The sequence below is a fragment of the Limulus polyphemus genome, unplaced genomic scaffold, assembly GCF_000517525.1.
Source record: "Limulus polyphemus unplaced genomic scaffold, Limulus_polyphemus-2.1.2 Scaffold638, whole genome shotgun sequence".
Lineage (NCBI taxonomy): Eukaryota > Metazoa > Arthropoda > Merostomata > Xiphosura > Limulidae > Limulus > Limulus polyphemus.
In genome coordinates, this window is record NW_013666248.1 from 461,004 (window position 1) to 482,860 (window position 21,857).

General features: G+C 31.0%; 1 protein-coding gene across 2 annotated transcripts in view; it reads left to right on the top strand.

Moving 5' to 3' along the window:
• Nucleotides 1-15,934, top strand: part of LOC106459621 — a 70,565-nt gene extending 54,631 nt beyond the window's left edge. The window contains exons 17-21 of one of the 2 annotated variants that reach the window (XM_022386148.1): nucleotides 133-313; nucleotides 988-1,090; nucleotides 3,423-3,496; nucleotides 5,820-5,934; nucleotides 12,586-15,934. In XM_022386148.1, coding sequence (XP_022241856.1) covers nucleotides 133-313; nucleotides 988-1,090; nucleotides 3,423-3,496; nucleotides 5,820-5,934; nucleotides 12,586-12,664 — 552 coding nt within the window. In that variant the 3' untranslated portion in view covers nucleotides 12,665-15,934. Of the gene's footprint in view, nucleotides 1-129; nucleotides 314-987; nucleotides 1,091-3,422; nucleotides 3,497-5,819; nucleotides 5,935-12,585 lie in introns of both variants that reach the window. The other variant, XM_022386149.1, reaches the window with a different exon arrangement.
• The last annotated feature ends 5,923 nt before the right edge of the window (nucleotides 15,935-21,857 follow it).

Here is a 21,857-nt window from a genome sequence, read left to right on the forward strand (position 1 = left end):
TTAAGTAATCATATAGGCTATTGACCATGACAACATTAGAATTCCAATCACCACAACCTTACCATAAGTACTTGTTGAACAGAGTAAAATATTCAGTTATTTAGTATCAATATTCTTTTTTTTCACCAGCAGGGAACCATTGATAAAGAACGTAAAGCTCGAGTCATTGAACGAGTTCAGCGACAACAAGAGTTAAAGCGATTACGAACAGCTCAAGAAATACAACGTCAACTAGCTGAACTAGAAGTGAAACAGAGGGACCTGGAGCAACAAGGTGTCAGTGTTGAAAAATCTCTTCGAGGAGAAGCCACAGGTATTTTAGTCTGTTGCCTGTTTTAATGTATAAGTTAATCTAAGTAAACTTTGTAGGTAAACCAGTCATTTTTTATCTTACTTATTATTATCTAATAATAAAGATTATTTATTGGATTGGTGTGTTTCTAATACTTCCTAGCTTGTGATACTCAATATTTAGATTTATTAGATCATTGAAAACTAAAAACATCCATCTCCAGTCTAAACAAAACATAGACTGGGGAGAGTGGTTTAATTAAAAAATATTTTTATTTCGTAAAAAAATGAACATAGTCAGAACATAGAAATAAACCTTTAACTAATTCATAATTTGTTCATCTATCTTGACAAACTTGATTTATTATTTTGTGAGAATGCTTATACTGTGAAAAAATAACTAATAGAAGCAGCATTATTCAGTTCTTGGTTGATAAAAGGATTAAGCAGATGAGAGTATACTTCAAAGGTGTAGCTAATGGACTGCATCTGTTTAGGAAGTTTTGGATGATGTTTACAGCTGCTAGTGCAGATCTGATGAAGAACTGGAATAGGAGTTTGAAATGTCATCCAAAACTACCTAGACATACTCAACCCATTGATAATGCCTTTCAAGCTTTACTCAGCATGGCTGTTTTTTTAAACAACTATCATTTATCCATTAATTAATGCTGATTACTGCTACTTTCAATTTAGCACAAAGTAAGCAGAAGTCAGAAACTGAACTGATGACAGAATGGTTTTCTCTGGTTCACCAAAAAAACAAGTTAGCGAGAGAGGAACAAGAATTATTGATCAGGTTTGAATATTTTATTTACTTAATTAAACTGTAATTCAAATACAGTACCTCACTTCCAACCTCAGATAGTACTTCTGCTTCACTCCTGAAGCCAGATTTTGTTTTTGGTTTGTTGTTGTTTTGTTTGTTTGTTTGGGGGATAAATCAAAACAAAATTGCTATTGAATGTAGTATAGAACCACTTCAAATAATTTAAAATAAAATTAAAACATGTCTGAGTAGAAAACTTTAAAGTTTTTCTGTTATTTTCAAAAACAAACTATTTCATGGAAATGAACTACTGCCTTAATATGATGTTTTCTTGGCCACAAATAACAAGTTCCAGACATACTACACTTAAGACTTGATTATTCAACCAAATGTACACATTTTACTAAAAATATAATAGTTTAGAACTTATATTAATTTCAGAGAGAATGTTAGCTGTACTACAACCCTAAAATATCTTTCTTGTTATGTCAAGAATTGAATTTTTTGTTCTTGTCTCCATTTCATCATCTGTCATTACCCAAAAGCCACATAAAATTTACAGCTATTCTTACTGAGTTGAACCATCCCAAAGAGTAATGCAGTGGATTCACAAACATTTTTCATATTCAAGTGAGTGTGGACAGTACTGGAAAACTGATTTCATAAAGGGCATGTAAAGATATACCCTACCTACATTGTGCTTTCTCAGAGGACTTCTGCAATCATAAACATTATTCCAGAATCCTGAAGTAAATGTAACCTAAGAAATTAAGATAAAATCTGCATTGAACATATGGTGTTCACAAAGAAAGATCCCCAAAAATCATATACAGAAAGACTTGATATGTTAGTGATAATGTTAAAAGGCATTGGACCAAGTTGAAGATCTCCGAAAGTAAACCTGGTTACTGTAGCTAAGATACAGTAAACTAATCTATATATAAGTTGGAATGCTTGTCAAAGATCATGCAGGTAGACATTTTAAGCTAATAATTGGGTGAAATAAAAAGTTGAGGGTGGACAATCTTGCTTGTTCTCAGACACTGAAAAAGGGCAAGCTAGTCATAACTTCTTAATTTTAAATCAAGTCACATAAATTTTGTGAAGAAAGATGGAAATCTGGAGCATCTGCCAAACAAGAGAAAACAAAATAGAAATAAGGGTGAAAAATTGACGAAATCTGTTAGATAATTCAAAGAAAATATCAACCTGAAGCAAGATAATGAGTAATGAAAAAAGTGAATGGGTTGTAGGACAGAATGCTAACACAAGTGCGTAAACAAACCAGAAAAAGCCACCAAATCAAATTCTAACTTGTGTAAAGTGTAGTCTTAGTCTGTTAAGTTATCAGTAAAGTCAGAGGATTTAATTAAAGGTGATATCTATGTAATAGTAGTTACCCAATAAATATCTGTGTTAAATATGATATGACAAAAAAAAGAGCTATTTTGGTTTTCTTCTGTGTGGGTAGTGTCTTTTCACATTAAAGAAATGTTTTTAAAACTTACAGATAATATCCACAAGTGCATTTTAAAGGTATTTTTAAATCAGAATGCATATTTAATTTTTTTTCTTAATAAAGATAACAACATAAAGTGGATACTTCCTTGGCAGTGTGGTATTTGAATATCAAATATTTCACTCTCCTAAATCTAGTTGAGGTCATATGCTGAATGACTTCAGTCATATGTGTTACTTCTGTAGCAGAGTCCAATCTACTGTTTTAGTAATTTTGCATCTTACTTTACCATATGATAGAGGCTTTTGTGATTGTCACATGGAATAAAGATATTGCCAAATTATTGTAATCTAGTTTTCTGATTGGTCAGCTATAGAGAAAAGGTGAATTGTGAATATATAACTTATTAATTTCAAAGTTGAAAAAATGGATCATTCTTGTCAGGTTAAATATGGTATGCCAAAAAATAAAACAGGAAATGATGTAATGAGTTCAAAAACTCTGACTGAGTATCTTATCTTTTTTCAAAGTTTACTGAATCTGTTCCTGAGAGAGCAGTGTAGGTAATACTTCTAGCTTCTTTCTACATTTGTTGTAGGTTTTAAAGCTGGTTGTACAAAAAAAAAAACGTTTTTCAACATAATCAAACTGAGGTCATTTAGGTATCTAAAGTATTAAAAAGGAAAAGGTGGACATGTTTGATTTTAGTTTTGCACGAAGTTGCAGTTTTTGTGTAGTATTTTGACAAACTTTCATTTTTCAATGTATTTAGTAGTAACTTTTAACTACAAGACACAGTGAAATTATAACAGCCTGTTTTGACCACCAGAAATTCTTTCTCTATATCAGACTGTATATAATTGCTGTAATTCTATTGTTGAAATATTCTATTCATTTGACCAGAGCTAAAGACTTGGAATTAGAAGACAGACACATTCGTCTTCAGCAAGAGATTAGAGAAAGAATGGCCAGGAATGGTAAGTTTACCTTCACCTCATAGAATTTATATGTCTATAATAATACTAGTATATGTGTATGCTCTCATATAAAGTAATCTAAGTCTTGAGTTCAATAATAAAAAAAAGTTTTAGTTAAAAAACCTGAAAGAATGGGAACCATTGTAATGAAACATTAGCAGTGTTTCTCTGTGTTATATTTACTTATTATTGTGTAATTACAGTAAAAAACTGAAGAATGGGAACCACTGCAGACAAAACATTAGCAGTGTTTCTTTGTGTTATGTTTACTTATTATTGTTGAATTACAGTAAAAAAAGAAATTGGATCTTAAAATATTATAACATAATTTAACAACAATAACTGGGTAACATTAAATGTGAAATAAGTGAGCCAGTGAATCCATTAATACATGTTTCAATACATTTATTTTTCACACCTGCTTGAAATTGCTAATGTTCTTGTTTCAAGTGAGTTAGTTGCAATGAATAACCAATGAAGTGGAAGCTGCAAGTTTTCATGGGCCTCAAAATAATCAAAAGAAGGTAGAATTGAGCAGTGTAAAATGAACAGATTATTGTTTTATTATATATATATATATATATATTGTGTATGTATGTGTATGTATGTATATGAGTGAAAACCTAGTGACAGATTGCTCAAGCAGTTAGCATTTTGATGGGTGCATCTCCAAAAACATTAAAATGGTTTGATGCAACTGATAATTTGAAAGGAAAGAGTGTACGAGAAAAACGTTCAGATTGGGAGGCAATGTCATTCACAGGATTTCATCATCAAATTTATTAAAAAATTCCCTTGAAATGGATGCAGAAATATAGAAGTTAGACTCAGTAATTGAACCATTTGAAGGCAGTTGAAAGAAAATGGCTTTGTGCTAAACATGCTGAACATTTAATGTTTGAACTTAGTCGAGTATTTGAACTGTGCAGAAGATCACAGAGAAGATTGAATGTAATATAGTACCATGGACTGACAAAATAAATTTGAGTTTTTTAGAAACTAAATGGTTTTTTATATGAAGAAGTGAACATTAGAAATTTAAGTAAACACAGAAAACCATGTGGTTCTATAATAACATGTTTTTGTACGATGAGAAATACTGTCAGGATTGATGATACTATGTAGAAGAGGCAATTTTCTGGCTCTCTTTGAATTTCATAAGAATAATGAACAAAATTATACAGTCTTGGTGAATAAAAGAAGATGGAAAGAAAGAAGTAAAAATTATGAAATGGCCAGTCCAAAAGTCCTGATGCTAATCCAGTTGAAAATTGGAAGAAGAAAAATCTGCTTAATAGTTTAAAAGATTGTTGGCTTAATTATGTATTGTGTAAACTAAATCAGTTACTTAATTTTGAGGCTTTACTTGATAATGTGAGAAGTGATACTTTTGACTTTAAAGTTTAACTGACATTGTATATGTGTATACAACCCCAGAATAAATGTTGAAACACTCTACATTTGGTTATTGAGAAACTATCAATTTCTTTAACATATCATTTGCTGTTGAAGAAAAGGTGGAAGAGAAATAACTAAGCAATGAATTTTTTGTGTCATTTAATGTCTTTTATAATTTGGAGTCAACATACACTTATTAAACAAGGAGCATCGATATATGGTAATGAACTTGATTCTGAATGATTAGAGAAGAATAACTGTTCTGTGTTGGTCTACAGGCTAATATACTAATTCTTAAGTCTTAGAACTCTCAGAGATAAATTGAAACTGTTGTATATATATATATTTATATTTGAAGAGAGATGTAATGCTACTGGGTTTAGTAATTATAAAAGACTTGGTCCCCCCCCCTTTTGGCATTTAGTTTCACTGGACCATGCAGTCGGCTAATTTGACTTGTTTTAGCTTGTTTCAGTTATTTTGAGCTCAACATTCATTTGGTGTGACTGAATTTAATCCTGGTGAAAACTGACAAAATTATAATATTTTTAAACATTATTTTGAAGTTTGTCCATAAAATTCAAATTAAACTGGATAAATTAGCCAAAATACAACCTATTTCTAAGCTTATCTAGGGAGTTTCTGTATTATTAAACAGGAATTGATACAAATGACAAATAATGAAACTGGACTGAGTGTTTTTATTCTGCCAGATTATGAAAACTAAGTTAATGGATGCATCAATTAAATATTTTCTTAGTTGTTATATGCTGAACAAATGACAAATAATGAAAACTGGACTGAGTGTTTTTATTCTGCCAGATTATGAAAACTAAGTTAATGGATGCATCAATTAAATATTTTCTTAGTTGTTATATTTAATGATTTCATTGAAGTATGTAATTTTATTAATTTTGTCATTAAGACTCTGAGAAAAATCGCACTGAAATAGAAGAAGAAGGGAAGATGCTAACTGAAATGCTAGAAATTGTCAAGGAAAGAGATGAACTGGTAGCCATGTTAGACCAACTTAAAGTCAGGTGAGAAACTTTTACTTTTTAATGTATCTAGTAGACTATGTGATTAATTATTTTTTGCATCTTGAATTGAAAAATATAACTAATTTGATTTGTGTGTTTAGTGACTACCTGAAATGTTTCAACTGTATATGTATAACTGTTACGATTGTTTGATAAATTTCTACTGAAACTCATAAATGCCTTTTTAAATAAGAAAAAAAAAATAGGTATATATTCAAGATGTATGGGGATAGGTGCATTTTGTGCTTGCTGGAAGACAAAATACAATGTTATTGTTGAGAACTGTGAATTGATTAAAGATAGTGTGCCAATAATATGTAAAAAATTAAGAAGGATGAGATGATATATTATGTAATACATGAAATAAACGTCAAATAAGTATTTCTTGAACAATATTTGATAAATAACATGGCCAAAAATTACATTTGCGTATTTGGACATTTCATATTACACGTACATAAGTCAATACTAATGAAAAAATGGCTGAATGCTTATTTCTTTTTAAACTCCTTTTCAAATTGAAGTGAATTTTTAATAGTACAAAAAAAATGACTGAGGTTAGTTTAAATAATTTTTGTGTTGTATATTACTAGCATTTCTTTTATACAAAAAGTACAGTCAATACCACCCTCCCAAATTTAAAGTAATTTGAATGGACTGGATCAGTTTCATAATCTAGGGATACCTTTTTAGGTGTGTTTCAAGGTTTCTGTGATGTATTCATTGTAACACAGTTTGCACACACGATAAGTGTAATTCATTTGTGTATTCATATCTTAAAGAACACTTGTCATTATTATTAATGAGGCTACTTTGGATCAATTTTAAAACCCTAGGAACATTCATTGAAAGGCTCGGAACAATCTCATCATATGTGAAATCAAATGTCTTGCTAAACACTATACTAAGTATTCTATTCATTAAAAACATTTCAGAAGTATTGATACTCTGGGATTAAACAGTTGCTTGCGAAATTGCCAGAAATAAAATAAAACAATAGTTTGATGAAAAGATTTTGGTCATTATAATAGCAAACTTTCAAAATTGCTTTCCTAGTTTTTTTCTTTTGATATTTCTGTTCCCTTTTATTGTTGCCAATGTATGTTTTTTTTTGAAAAACAAAGCATTTCTTGTTAGCTGTAGCTGCTGGAATAGTCTCATTCATAGCAGCCTCTCATGTGAATTTTAAAGGATTACATGAGAAGCTGCTCTGAATGAGACTGTGTGAGATCAACATATTCATCTGGTTATTGGTACTTCCTTTTGAACAATTTGTTCATCAGTGGCATCTGGCTGATATGTTTTGCTACAAATTATTTTAATGAAGATACCAAATTCTTACATAACTGACAGAAGAGACATTTTGGCTCTCCAAAGCTTACTCTGAAACATGTGGGATTTGATCAGTGACAGTACAAGATGGTGGCAAAAAAAGGTCTGGACAAGTTACATTGTCGGCTGAATAAATATGTTGGTGTAATATGAAAGAAACAACAACTACTATGTTAAGTGCATTAGTAATAAAACTCCACCTCACCCTTTTTTTTAATCTAAGTATTGGGCATTAAACTGCCAGAAGTTGATCTATAGGGTCATTATGTTGACTTTTACTCTCTGTTTTGCATTTTGTAATGAAATAACATTATTAGCCCTTTCGAGACAAGTCATGGGTGAGAGGCCATGTCATCTTGTTTGTTGACAGGTCTAGCTAACTAATGAATAAATATTTGCTGTAAAATTCTTATTAATGCTATAAGTGTAACTACCAATTTGGCTGCCAATTTCGATTTAATTCCTTTAAGTCGCACACTCAATCCTTTTTTGGCCACACCTATTTTTTTCACACCAAAGGTGTTTTTGATTAGATAAAGTATAAAATAAATGATAAAGTTTTCAAGTATTTAGAAGAGTACCATTTTCTTGTTTTCTGTTAAATATTAATTCAAGGCTGATTAATGTTATTTAACAGTTACTGTGAGTACATGATTAAGTTGCTAACTTCTAAACTAATTTGAGTAAATGATCATTAATTTTTTTCTCAGGCAGAGTTATTACATTTGTAATATTAATATCTATAACAACACAAAACCACCTATAGATAAAATCAATCACTCATTTTATTTAATATTTATTCTAATCAGGCATCTAATGATCATGCATGTAACCTGAAATATAAATTATTGATCATTCAGCCTGTAAGTAAACAACTATTCTTCGTTAATGTGATAGACATTTTCTGGTACAACAGTTTAGGATTAAATTACATTTTTATTAATAAACTGTTGTATATGAAAATGTATCAAATATATGCAACATAGTAAACAAAACCTCTAACAAACTGAAAATAAATTACTATCATTCCATAGGTTTCTCTCTCTACAAATTTTCACAAAAATTCTCTTGTAAAATTAACTTAACTAATTTGTTGTTAAAAATAAGCCCTTAGATTTAATGCGAAAAAACACTCTTAATACTAGGTGACTGCTTTACAGAAATTAAAATGATTCATAAGATGGATATACAAGTTTTACAAAAATTATTTGTCACAGTAATGCCAACAAAATTTTTAATTACCAGCATGTGTGAAATTTTTTGTTATTCCATCATCAATATGAAAAACTTAAAAATAAAAAAGCTTTAAAACTATAAAAACATCACAAGCTTTAAAGCAAAAGTTGTTGATATGGATGGGAGCGTTTAGAAAGAACATAATGTAATTGTTAATACATTAAATTTTACAGTACAGGCTAGAAGAAACTGTAGACAGACATACATGCTGAAAAATCAATAAATCAAATAACTTAAAGCTTGCTATGCTAGGTAAGTAGTGTTTAAGAGGCACATGACAACAGCCATACTTATATTTTACTTTTCTTGTGCTTCCTCTTTAGCTAGAGCTAGTCATAAATAAATAGTAGCCTGTCCGTGTAAAAACGATTAACCCTACGTGTATGGCATTGATCTGTTGGATCGATCCCCTATCTGTTAAGCTATACACAGTAATGTTTATTATTATTCACAAAATTTGAAAAGCTTGTAGTAAACATTACTAGTTTGTGTTTTTTAATATAGATTTGTATGTGAGTTTACAAACCTTACTGGATCAGTCTGAGTGCTAAATACCTTATAGTTTAATATTTCTTTTACATAATCTCTAGAACATCCTAAATGAATATCAAAAGTTTTTATGAACTTTTATCTTTTATTTTTTCTCTAAGTTGAAACTAAGTATTGTGAAATCGTCAGTGTACAGTGAAATGAAGATCTGAAAATTATAAAATAAAATGAATAATACATTTTTTTTCTTCTTTGGATGATTCTTTTTGCTTGATCATCATCATATTTTCAATTTTAAGTGAAACTTTTCATATCTGTTTTTTATTGTTTTATTACTTTATACACACTGATGCACTAATCCTCCTGTCCAAAGCTATAAATCACAGCTGGAGCTCATTAGTTATGTATCGTAAACAACACAAGTGAAGCACATGTTCTCTGCGAGTGCAAACCATAACTGTGCTAGGCCTGACTTTTATCTGAGGAAACTGTCTACATAAGCCTAGCAAAAAAAAAAAACACAATAACACCCTTGCAAAAGCAAAAACCTTTCTGTTGTTTATAAACATGTCTATCAAATAAGGACACATGGTTTTATATAATCCTTCAAAGCTGAGGTAGATGGGTGGAGTTTCGCTTGTAAATTGAATAATTTTATCTCCCAGCAGATTGAGAAGATAGGAGGTTCCACTTTTATATTTAATTTTGAATGAAACTCTGTAAAAGGGCATTACATGAGCACTTTGACCAAGCCGAGCACACAAGATTAATGACTTAACTATGTTAAACAATGTTAGACTATTATTAATCTAAGTCTAATAAATTTTGACAAATACAGTAAAATGAGAAAGTTATTCAGCATTTAAAATTATTTTTGAGCAAATAAAAAATAGTAGATATTAACTTGCTATAACTTTTTTATTAAAGTAATCTTACCCTAAATATCAAAGATTATATTTGTATCTTGTAAGCAGTATATTAATTTATATATAAAGCTATACTATGCAGAATTATACACAGAGTTTTCTCTACCTTAAAATACTTTTATTTGCGAGCTTTCGGTCCTCTTACTGTAGCCTTCTTTGTGTAATAGTGTACACTGTTGCCTGATAAATGCTCCAGTAAAGTACCAAAAGTTCACAAATAAAAGTATTTTAGCATAGAGAATAGTTTGTGTAATTTTACATTAACTTACCTACATTATGAGTCTTAAAAAACAATTATAAAGCCATACTCTTGTATAATCCAAACAAGGTAAACATGAACAGGCATCACTTTGGCTAGTTATTAGAGCTGGATGATTAAATAAATTAATGTAATGAAAATAATCAACTAATGTTTCCAATTATTCTGTTTTTTACAAGTCTGTTTTGCACAAAAAATCTGATTTTACTAAGACTTTTTCTGTTAATTCATCGAAAGTGATTTTCATGCTAAGAATAAAAACACTTATTTTCATCTTAGTTTTTCATATTTAATTTGAATAACATCTAGAACCTCCTAAATGAGTATAAAGTTTTTTTAAGATAAAATTCAATGTTTTATCTGTTATTTTCTCTACCTAACATTAACTGTAGCTAAATCATCAATATACATCAAAATGAAATTTTGAAAAATTCGAAATAAAATGGATATGCCTTTTTTTTAATCTCTGAATAAATGTTTCCACAACTTGATTTCATGATGTCCACAATATGAATTGTTTGCCTTTACACATAGTCATAATATGTGGTCTTTAACCTGTAGCATTAATGGTACTGTTCCAATGTTTTTATTTTTGCTCTGATCATATGTGTCACAATTCCATATGAAAATGGAGGGCATCTAATTCAATATTCTTTCCAATTGGGCATAAGTCCCCTTATCTGACCATATAATGAAGTGTAACTCCTCTGTTAAAAGAGTATTGTTACAAATGTTGTTAATCCACTTGATGTGTTATTTGAACCACTGCAGAAGAGCTGTATTGTGCCTTTCATCTAACATATGGACCAGCATTATTTCTAAGCACCTGCACATGGCACAATGTCCAAGTGCATCTGCAAATGTCTAATTCAATCTTCAAGTCCATACCCTATGTTGCCATGAGCCCAAATCAATAGATAGCAATTGTCTGCTTGTTTTATGACTGATGGCTTCCCATGTCTGAAAACTGCACCATTGGTTTGAAACAGGTTCCACACTTTGCTAACAATGCTTTGACTGGCTGGCTACCATTTGCTTCTCTGAATGTGAGTAAAATCTGCAAGTGTTTTCTGTGAAGTATAGCTATGATTCCTGAGCAATATGGAGTTCACTGAACTCTTGCTCACTTTGTAGCAGTTACTGAGACAAGACTGTATGGAACAATTATATATAGCATAGGCTGAATGACAAATCCTTTCATTTCAGGTCATGTGATTCATAATAAAATGTCTGATTTTCATAACCATGAACTTAGGTTGTATGGTTGACATTATTTAAAACAGTAATTTTACTTTGTCATAGCTTTAGTATTACAAAGCACAATGATCTTTTAGTTGTTTTTAGTAGTGTAGATCCTTGTTAGTAACTAAAAGTTTAATTACCACTTACAAACACAAAGCTCTTTCAGATTCTGAAAGTTTTCCATTGTTCCATGTGACTACACTTTAAAATATTTTATACATTTAGAAGTGTATATCTGTCATAAAGTATTTTATTTAACACAAAGTATTATACTTTGTGATGTTACCTCTAAAAAAGGTTTAGCTTAATAAAAAAGGGTTGAATAATAATTCAATAATTACTAAACTGAAATTAAAAAGTACATACAGAATTAACTTACTGTTCATGAATGATTGGAAGTTTGCTTGTTATTTGCTTTGTAAATGTGCAAGTCAGTCAACTCACTCAACTTATAAAAATCAATTTTCCCTCTTTTTAAAGTGTGTGTGTGTTATATACACTTCAGTTTTGAGTTAAATTTCATCAATTTACCAGCTAGTGTTTTTTGTTTTTATTTATCACTTCTTTCTAGTGACTACATATTTATGATTTGTTTTTTAACTACAGTGTTATTTATATTCAGCAAAATTTGGTAGTATCAGTTTTCCTATTATTAGGTTTTTGTTTCATTGGTAACTAAATCTTAAGTATACATTTGATATGTTTGACAGTTTGGAAAATGAAGACCAATTATTTCACTGTGAAGATAGCATTAATCTTTGTGTATAGCACATAATTTACCAAAAGGATTGTAAATAAAATAGTTTTTTACTATGATGTCAGTTAATAGATCTCTGAAGATTCTGAACAGTATTTGTTGTACTTAAAGCTATTAGCTGTTGTAACGAGCAATGTTGCACTGGGAGTTTAATGTTGAATGTATAATTATATATTTATTTTTTATTAGAATAAAATTTTTTGCTTCAGTAATTTGTTAGGGTCAATATCAAACAATAACTATCCTCAGCATTATATTACATACAGATTCCCCAGATCAGGAAAGCTAACTTTTAATATATTGAGTAATAAATCTCTTAAGAACAAAAAAGCATCCTTGCACATAATTTTGATAAGTAAAACTGTATCTCAGTCTGATAATATATATATATATATATACTAATTACACAGGGAAGAAGAAGAAGACAGAGACTTGGAATCAAAAATGTTAGCAAAAGGTCTTCAGCTGTCACCAGTGAGCAAGTCTTGAGGGGTTTTATACCATCTTACTGTTACTTCCATGTAAAACAAGCACTAGAGATCTCTTTTGTGGAAGTTTTGCAGAATTATCTACTCATAATTGTTGTTGTAGACATCTTACTCTGGAATCTAAGTCAAAGAGAAACTGATCAAGAGAATTGTGGAAAGCAGTCTTCTTTTTACTAAAACACAATCAAATTTCTAATAGATGTAGCAGCTTGAGAGGTTTCAGTAGCTATAACTGCTTAGATAAGAGAATACCTTTTGACAGGACAGATATAATAATAGGTTTTGTTTTGGGCTTGCTGAAAAAACTAAAGAGGTTATGGATTGTTTCATGAATTTGTAGTGTCTGTACTATAATAAACGTTAAAAAAAAGGAATGAAAGAATGGGCATCTTGAAAAGTTTGGTATGTTTTTATTTCTCTGATGAGGGAATTATTCTATGCCATTAACTGCTGTTGTATAAATATACCTGTTCTTGTTTTTTTGTTGTGTTAAGTCTAATTATTTTTACTCTGTTTTTTAATGAACAAAGAATTTCAAGAAAATGATTGTGATCATTTTTCAGAGCAACATCTACATATAGTTAACATTAAAGTGTGTGTTTTTCTGTTATTTTTCATTAAAGTTGAAGTATGGTATAAATAGCTTGAAGATTAAAAGTAACAATTGCACAGCCTTTTTTGATAGACATTTTAGCTTGCCAATGGTTTCTAATATGATTTTCAAAATGATATTAATTTTGACTCGTATATATATTTGTATATACTGGGATGAACATTGTAATGCCATTTATGAGGAAAAAGGACTTGCAACATTTTCGTCAGTTATTTTACTTAAACAGGTACTGATGTAAAGAGTGCTCTTGTCTAATTTTCAAGTTATATTAAAAAACATATTATTAATGATACATGTAGCTTACTATGTGTAATAAAAAAAACATTTTTTTTTCGTAATTCGTGAAGAAAAATATCTTATGTTAATTCATGTTGTTTGAGCAACAGGTAATTAATATTACCTTCTTTAAAATGATCATAATTATTGTAAGAAAATGAAATCTACTACCTTGTAATATATATATATATATATATATGTGCAGAAGAAGTGCTTTAAATAGTATGACTTATGAAGAGATACACTTCATGTTTTCCTAATTTAGATTGCAGATTAATTGCACAAACATCTATAGGGAATAAACCTATTAACTATAAGCAGGTTATAATAGGAATCTTAAAGTTTTAAGATGAATAACAAGTTTTTTATCATTGTGTTTTATTACATTAATGTTCACTTTGAAATATGATGCTATGTATACCATTTAATGTTTTGTTCAATAGATTATAGACAAGAAAACTGAGAATGTTTATTTGGTATGCTGGCTAATATTCTTGCAACATTTTAGGCATGCTTACAAGTTAACCAACCACTTTAAATGTCATAGATAGTCTTTCGCATTTCTTTCAAAAAAATGTCTGTATCATAACAATTTGTATGTGTGTTTTTGTTTTTTAGTATGCATATACCTTCACCCCATTCTCTTTTGAAATACATATGTTAGTTTATTTGGCACAGTAAAACTGAAGTGTCAAGTTTGATTCAATTTTGAGGAACCAAATCCGGATGAATGTTCATTACATTCAAGTTGTAGAAAATCAGTGTCAGTGTTTTTTGTTAATATGATTTAGCTATTTCATCAAACTTAATTAAGAACTGTACAAAGCATTTACTAGTACTGGCTAATTTCAGAATAGTATATATCTTTCATTTAATGGTTTTAGTATAATAATATGTTTGTATATTGTATTAACGAAAACAGATAGGTAGAAGGAAAAAGAACAGTATACTTTGATAATTTAAGGTGGTTGGTAATGGTGCAGCTCAGGAGAATTAAATCTCATGTTTTGTATAAATGATACATTTTTACCAGGTTCTGCTGTATGTAAAGGTTGTTTTCATACTCCGTTTTAGAAACTCCTTTGTAAACAGGATGCACCAGAAAGATTATTATATGGCTATATTTTGAAACAGCTTACATTGGCAGTACTCTATGAATACATTATGCAATTGGTATTATGGTTTTTTTAGTTAAAAACGAATACCTACCCAATAATTTAGTGCTTTTGATATGAGGATCAGAATTTTTTTTATTTACAACAAATAGACTGATCTCATGCAACATCTTTATAGAGAAATTAAATTCTTTAGAAAAAATATTGTCTCCATTTTGTGATTGAGCTTATACTTAATGCAAGTTATATATCAATTATAATTGATAACATATTCACTATGCTGTGATCTTTTTTTTTTTATTACTGAAAACAGTTTCAACCATTTTGTAATGATTTATGCCAGAACATCAGATGAAGATTCACTAGTGCCTACAGTTTTTATTTTCAAGAGTGTGTGTGTGTGTGTACTGTCTTCACATTGTACACGAGGAGGCTATAAAACTTAAGTTTGTTTTATATTCTTTTCAGTAGCAAATTTTTATCATAAAGCATTACTATTTTATCAGGAATATAAATAAAATTGTGTTACAGGCCAACTGATAAATAAATTTGATAAGAAACCTTGAGATATGCCAAGTTAAAAAAAAGTAGTTGTTTTATCAGCATGCATATTAAATGAGCTATTCTTAACTTAGAGTTTATTACTTATGGTAAAAGTAATGAAGGTTAGTGACAAGATATTATTAATTCCTGATTAATTGTTAATTCAGAATTCTTAAAGGAATATAAATAAGATTACTTATAAATTACTTATAAATGTAAGCTTAAGTAACCTTTATAACTACGTGTGTAAGTCTTAAAAAAGACAGCTTTTCCCAAAATAATATGGATCAGATGAAATGATAAAGCAAATGTATTTTCTTTTCATATTGGTTTGAGCTTTATGCATGGGGGAAACTATATTTTTTATTATCATATTTACCAAATACTTTCATAAAAATTGAGATAAAGTTATGATATTGTTATTTACTATAATATGCTTAAAATGACTGCAAAGTAATGTAAGAAATAAAGAAGTTTAATGTTTGTGAATGTGAAGAATTGTATCAAGTTTTTGCTTTCTTTTATATTTTTTTTTATTGAACATGAATTTAGTTTATAGAATGTGACCTGATTTGTTGAGTATTTTAGAACCATGATTTTCAGCTAATATGTGGTCATTCATTTTAGGCAACGCTTTTTTTATCTTTAACTGTACATTAAAATTGTAAAGGATTCAGCTGAATGATTTGGAAACTAAAATAAAGTTGATTGTTATTTCATATAATGTTCAGTTGTATCTTTGAAAATTTAATTGTTTTTAGCATTTTTTTATGACAAGTAAAATTACATGGAACATCAAAATGTTCTTATACCAGATTTGACTGAGTTTTTATAACTGACCTATAATTCCCTTCTTTCATAAGAAGAATTGAATATATGATTAGTAGCTTTTCATTATAAAGCCAAGAGGCTTGAAATATTGTTTTAACAACTTATTTTAATCTTTATTAGAGAAATCACTCAATGTCTAAAGTGATTGCGACCTGGCTTTACCTGGAAATCCATTGAATTTAATGTTTGGTACAATGAAGTGTGCTCCAGTTTGTGGTCAGTTTAATGAAGTTTTGAGAGAATCCTTTCTGGGTCTTAGAGTGAGAAAAGTTCACATTTCTAAGTCAAACATTTGTAAAAAAGAAACTAAGTCTTCTAAATGTCCCGGCACAGATAGCCTATTTGCTTTGCACCATTAAATGCCAAACAACCAACCAACCAATCTAAATGTCCCATCAGACTCCACTTTCTTAACACATTTAGTAACTGTCACTCCCTTCTTACATTCAGAAATAAATGTGTAAATACACTTAGAAAAATTAAATGGATTAATCTTAATACACATAGCTGTTTTGACAATAAAGATGCCACAACTATAAAACTGCCTGTAAGGTCACAGGAAATAAATGTTTGAGCTACAGATAACACATTACCAATCATTAGTTCTTGGTTCATATAAAAAATAGATTTCCCCTTTTCCTAAGCTTTGTGTGTGTAATGCTGTACTACAATTGCACTTTTTACACAGTTAAAGTGAGGCTTATGAAACACATTCATGCTTAGGCACAGTACATGATTAACACAATATAGAGTAAAGAAACATGCATGCTCTAGATTTTGCAAGCAATTTTTGATTTACAGATTGTACTGATCTCCTGCATAACTACTTTAAAGCTAATTGGTTCTCTGTCACTTTACAGATCTCAAATGAGAAAATTAATTTCAATGCTGTATAGATGCATAATAAGTAGGATGTTAATTCTACTCAGTATGATCATAAGAACAAAATTTATTCAATAAAAATAATGTCTTTGGAGTTGTAAATTCTTTTCCAAAATTTACAATATTGTTAGCAGCTGTTTTGGGGTTAAGATTTAAAAATGTGCAGGTGCTAAAACTAATTACAACAATGATAGCATGTTGAGTTGCAATGACTGTGGTTACTATATCAATAAATAGGGGGGGGGGGAGAATCAAATTTTAATGGAAATTATGGATTGCTGGTTATTTGTAGAATTGCTTTAAGAAGTATTCAAAACAAAATAAATGCTGCAATACAAAGTACACAAAATGGAAAGTTTAAAAAAAAATTTTTCAGGAAAAAATGAATAGTTAGATAATTTGTCTAATGTCAATTACTTGGTATGTGGTTTGAAAACATACGATATATTTCTTGCTATTTTGCCTAGAAAGTTGAAGCATTTTTGCTCACCAAATTTTTTGCTTGTACACTTTGGTAAGCATGTTAACGTGTTGCATACAAAAAACACTTCAGATAGCATTGCCTTTATTTTTGTGCTACTCATATATTGTCAAAAATCATTTCACTTTTTTTTTTCTGAATTTTTCCCACAAAAGCATTACTTCTGTTAATGGGTTCTCAAGTTGTTTCATTTCTGTAGAGATTTAGAAATACCTGAAAACTGACTTAAATTTCTTAAATGGAGTGATAAGGAGATGTAGGTAATCTATTCACTCTTGAGAAATTTAACCCTTTCCAGATGAACATATAGTGATCCAAATCATATTATTTGCTACAGATCCTTCTCAAATTTACAGAAAGATGTGCAAATGCTTTATGTTTTGTGCACATGTCTGGCTGAATTGTTTACTGCCATATATTTAATAAAGTGTTTTTGTCTGCTGGTAAATTTGGTCTAAATTCAGTCAGGTCAGAAATAAGATTAACTCTGCAACAGATTTTCTGCTGAACCTCTTGTTAGAGCAGTTACCATTCAGGTATCAGTGTACCCGAGAATACCACAGAGTAAGGTTGGAGTTTTCTATACTTTGAATTTGTGTGTTTTTTAACTCCTCTTTGCACTCTTATGGAGTCTTAGTTTGAAGTTTGGTAAAATTTGAAAATGACAACTTCCAGATGATGAACTTAGTTGCTGAAGTGAGAACATGGTATAGCCTAATAGAAGTAATCTCCTGAAAATTAGTCTTTCAATGCTTATGCCAAAGGCCATGTCCACAGTCTAAATCTGACCACAAGTCCATGGAGGAGAACAACAGCTTGGGATTTTCTGAGCTGTTAATCCAGTTTTGCATGACTTGAACTTCAGCAGAAATGTAAATTAACAACTAAGAACCACTATGGTAACTTGCAGGTTGGAGTTCTGGTAAAGGAATTGGGGGGGGGGGTATTTGCAGTGCATTAAGACTGTCAGTGATCATTAGTGTAGAACCCCACTTATGGTCATTGTCACCTGTGCCAAAGCTGAATGACAGAGTGTTTACCATGCCAACATGTCACTTAGTTGGCCAAGAACAGGGACCATGAGTTTATAGGAATGTTGAAGTTTCTAGGCATTAATAGAAGCCAGTATCTATAATGCTGTAGATATCTCAGTAACATAACTTGGTGGGAGCAGTAGCTAAAGTTACCAATACTTGAGTCATTAGACAGTTTGTTGTATGCTATAAGCATAAGCAGTAATATGTGATGTTGAGACAACACACATGTACATGTATCATGACATCATAAGAGCTTGGTCATTTATGCACTACCAAAATACACAACTGCCTTGCGAGGATTTTACGATATCAAGGTATGAAAGTAGCTTGTTGCACTTTAAGTGAAAATATTATGATACTAAATTCTTCACTGGTGTTTGTGAAAGAATAAACTTGAATATTTGTGAGTTTGCAGGTTTGTCACATGTTGGCTTACACTAACTACATTAGTGAAAAGCAGGTGTTACCATACATTTAAATTAATAATCATGATGGTTGAGTTTGGCAGAATTTAAATATTCGTAAGCAAGCGAAATCACCTAAAGAAAGTGAAACTGCTCATAGTAGCAAATGTGTCATCTCACAGGAAAGCATGGTGCACTGATGTATTTATTGATTTTGATGCAATGAATTCAATTTTTTCGAAATGAAATATTTCATAAGCTTATAGTTGTAGCGAATATCTTCTTGACAATTATTTTCTTTTCAAGTTGCAGTATAAACACACTATATGGCTTGAGGCATGTAAGAAACGCCTGTGTGGCATTGCTTGTATTGCAACCTAACTCAAACAAAGATATGATGCTTGTGTTAATGGACTTTGTTACTTGTTTACACTAGCACTCTTAACCCATCCTTCTCCCACTTAACCAGAGCTATGTTTTAACAACCAGCCAGTGGTATGATTAGTAGCCATACTAGCTTATGAGAGTTGTTCTCAATAGACATTGGCTCAGTAGGAAGCAGGGCAATGTATTGGTTATGTGTAGGTCTCATATGAAACATTTTCTCAAGCAATAATGTGTGTGTGTTTATATATATGCCTGCAGAAATAAAACTTGAATAAAAATATTTTTAAAGCCCAATATCTAAAATCAGCATGATTACAGCACTTGCAATATGTGAGTCACATGTTCAAATCCCAGCACTTAACTTGTCCTTTCAGCTATGAGGATGTTAAAATGTGTAGTCAATCCCACTTAACTTGTCCTTTCAGCTATGAGGATGTTAAAATGTGTAGTCAATCCCACTAACTTGTCCTTTCAGCTATGAGGATGTTAAAATGTGTAATCAATCCCACTATTCCATTAGAGTAGCCCAAGAATTGGCGGAGGATGGTGTTCACTAGCTGTCTTCCCTCTTGTCTATCAGTAGCTAGCACAGATATTCCTCGAGCAGCCTTGTGTGAAAGCTCAACAAACAATATATTTCAAAAATTGTAACTGCCCAGTTGCACTTTCAAATTACAATACTAGTTGAACTTCTGACCCAACAGAAACTGAGCTGACCAAGCATTTTCAGACCTGATTTTAACTATATAAGATATTCTAGTTATCTTGTTTTTTTCAATATGCTGTCTACCTTACCATAATAGACCAAATTCCTTTTTTTTTTTTCATTTTGGCAACCTAAGGAAGTTATATGATGTACCAAGGATGATGAGGTGAATTTTCTGTAGGCAGAAAATCTCCAGTAATCGAGCTTCTTCATGAGCTTCCAAACATCTTGCCCTGTAGTTTGAATGTTCATTGGATTTACCGCCAATATCAGCCAAACATCAATCTCGGGAGTCATCCATGAAAGCAGTATTAGAGCCCAGACTGCCATCATCCACTCGTTCCATCAGCTACAGCCCCCTTCCCAGTTAAAGATAGGCAGGAGAAGTTGAAACACCCCATCAAGTGCCATTTTTGTTCGATGTTAAAAGACCACAAACCAATGATATTGCATCATGTTGACCTAGCACCTCTAGCAGAATCACAATATACCCAAAATAAAGTAGAAATTCTTGGGGCTAAATTATATCGAATCATCTAAGAATCCTCAGGTTGCAAAGTGAGTCATGTTGTCAACTGGAATACACTATCAGAGATGCTGGAGTCAAGACCACCAGTCTAGAATAGCCTGAGAGCTTTGCTAGGTCTATACAGAACACTCCACAAACATTTCTATATATGTGAAGAACAATATAAAACTAACAGGACATGAGTATGGCTGTATGAAAAGATTACTTCCAGTAGTCTCAACCAACACGTGGCTGAGACACTCATAATGTTTTATGTACTGGATTATGTTGGTTCCCAAGGGCTTCAATGTTCCTACCATGCACGGGCCCAGTTTTTGATCAACGTAGTGATGCACAGTAGTAGAAAACAAAGTAGTGTCCTGCTCTGCATGACTTTAGTCTTCCATATGACCCCAGTAATTCCAGCAACTCGCCCCCTCCCCTTGGAAGACTGGTGTCAACTCCATGGGTTACTTCTTCTGTTGACGCTTGCCGTCTCTTATAGCAGTAGACATATTCATCTTGCAGACTTCCTCCAGCAGTATCTCCAGTTTTCTTTTTTTGTGACAGGTAACAATGATCAATCTGGCGTAGGACTCTGCTACACTGATTGAAAACGATGTAGTTATCTAATACATCCCTTACTATTCGATGAAATGACCTTCAAACTGCAAGTCACCATAGCAAAATACACCATATATGTTACCTACATTTTGTCATGGTATAAAAATGTCGTAATTACTATCTTACTTTGTGATATTCTCGAGTGCATTGATTTCTTTTTGGCAAAGTTAGTAACCACTCTAACAAGAGTTTTGGCAGAAAATATATTGTAAAGTACAACTGATTTCTATCCTGATTGAACTAAAGAAGTAAAACAAAAAAAAACACAAGAGAAACAAAATATACCTTTACCAATATCAGATGTGTGAAATGGAACACTGGACACTTGAAATTCCTGCTGCAAAGAATAAAGATCTGAATCTGCAATGAAAGAATCGACCACCATATATACACTGAGTGGTCACAAATTCTTCAACAAACAACCACTGTGTTATTCTAACACTCATAACAAAAGAAGCCAATCAGTCACCCGATCACAGCAACAAATAGAAGCTCCAAGGTCTAGTGTGTGTGGAAGGAGAAGTGTAGTAATGGTTTTTCTTGTTAATGGAAAAAAAACAAGACTCCTTATGAAGACAAACAATAACAAATACTTTATGAACCAAACCTAAAAAGCATCACAAACAAAGACTTATCGGGGCAAATGGTAGGAGTTACTGATGAGTACAACAAATGAACAAGTGAAGCTGCCTAAAACTTAAAGAACGTTGAAGTTGTATTTAGTGGAAGTATAAAAACCAGAACTGTCTGAATTGCTGAGTCAAAGGACAAACGTAGCGTCTGGAAT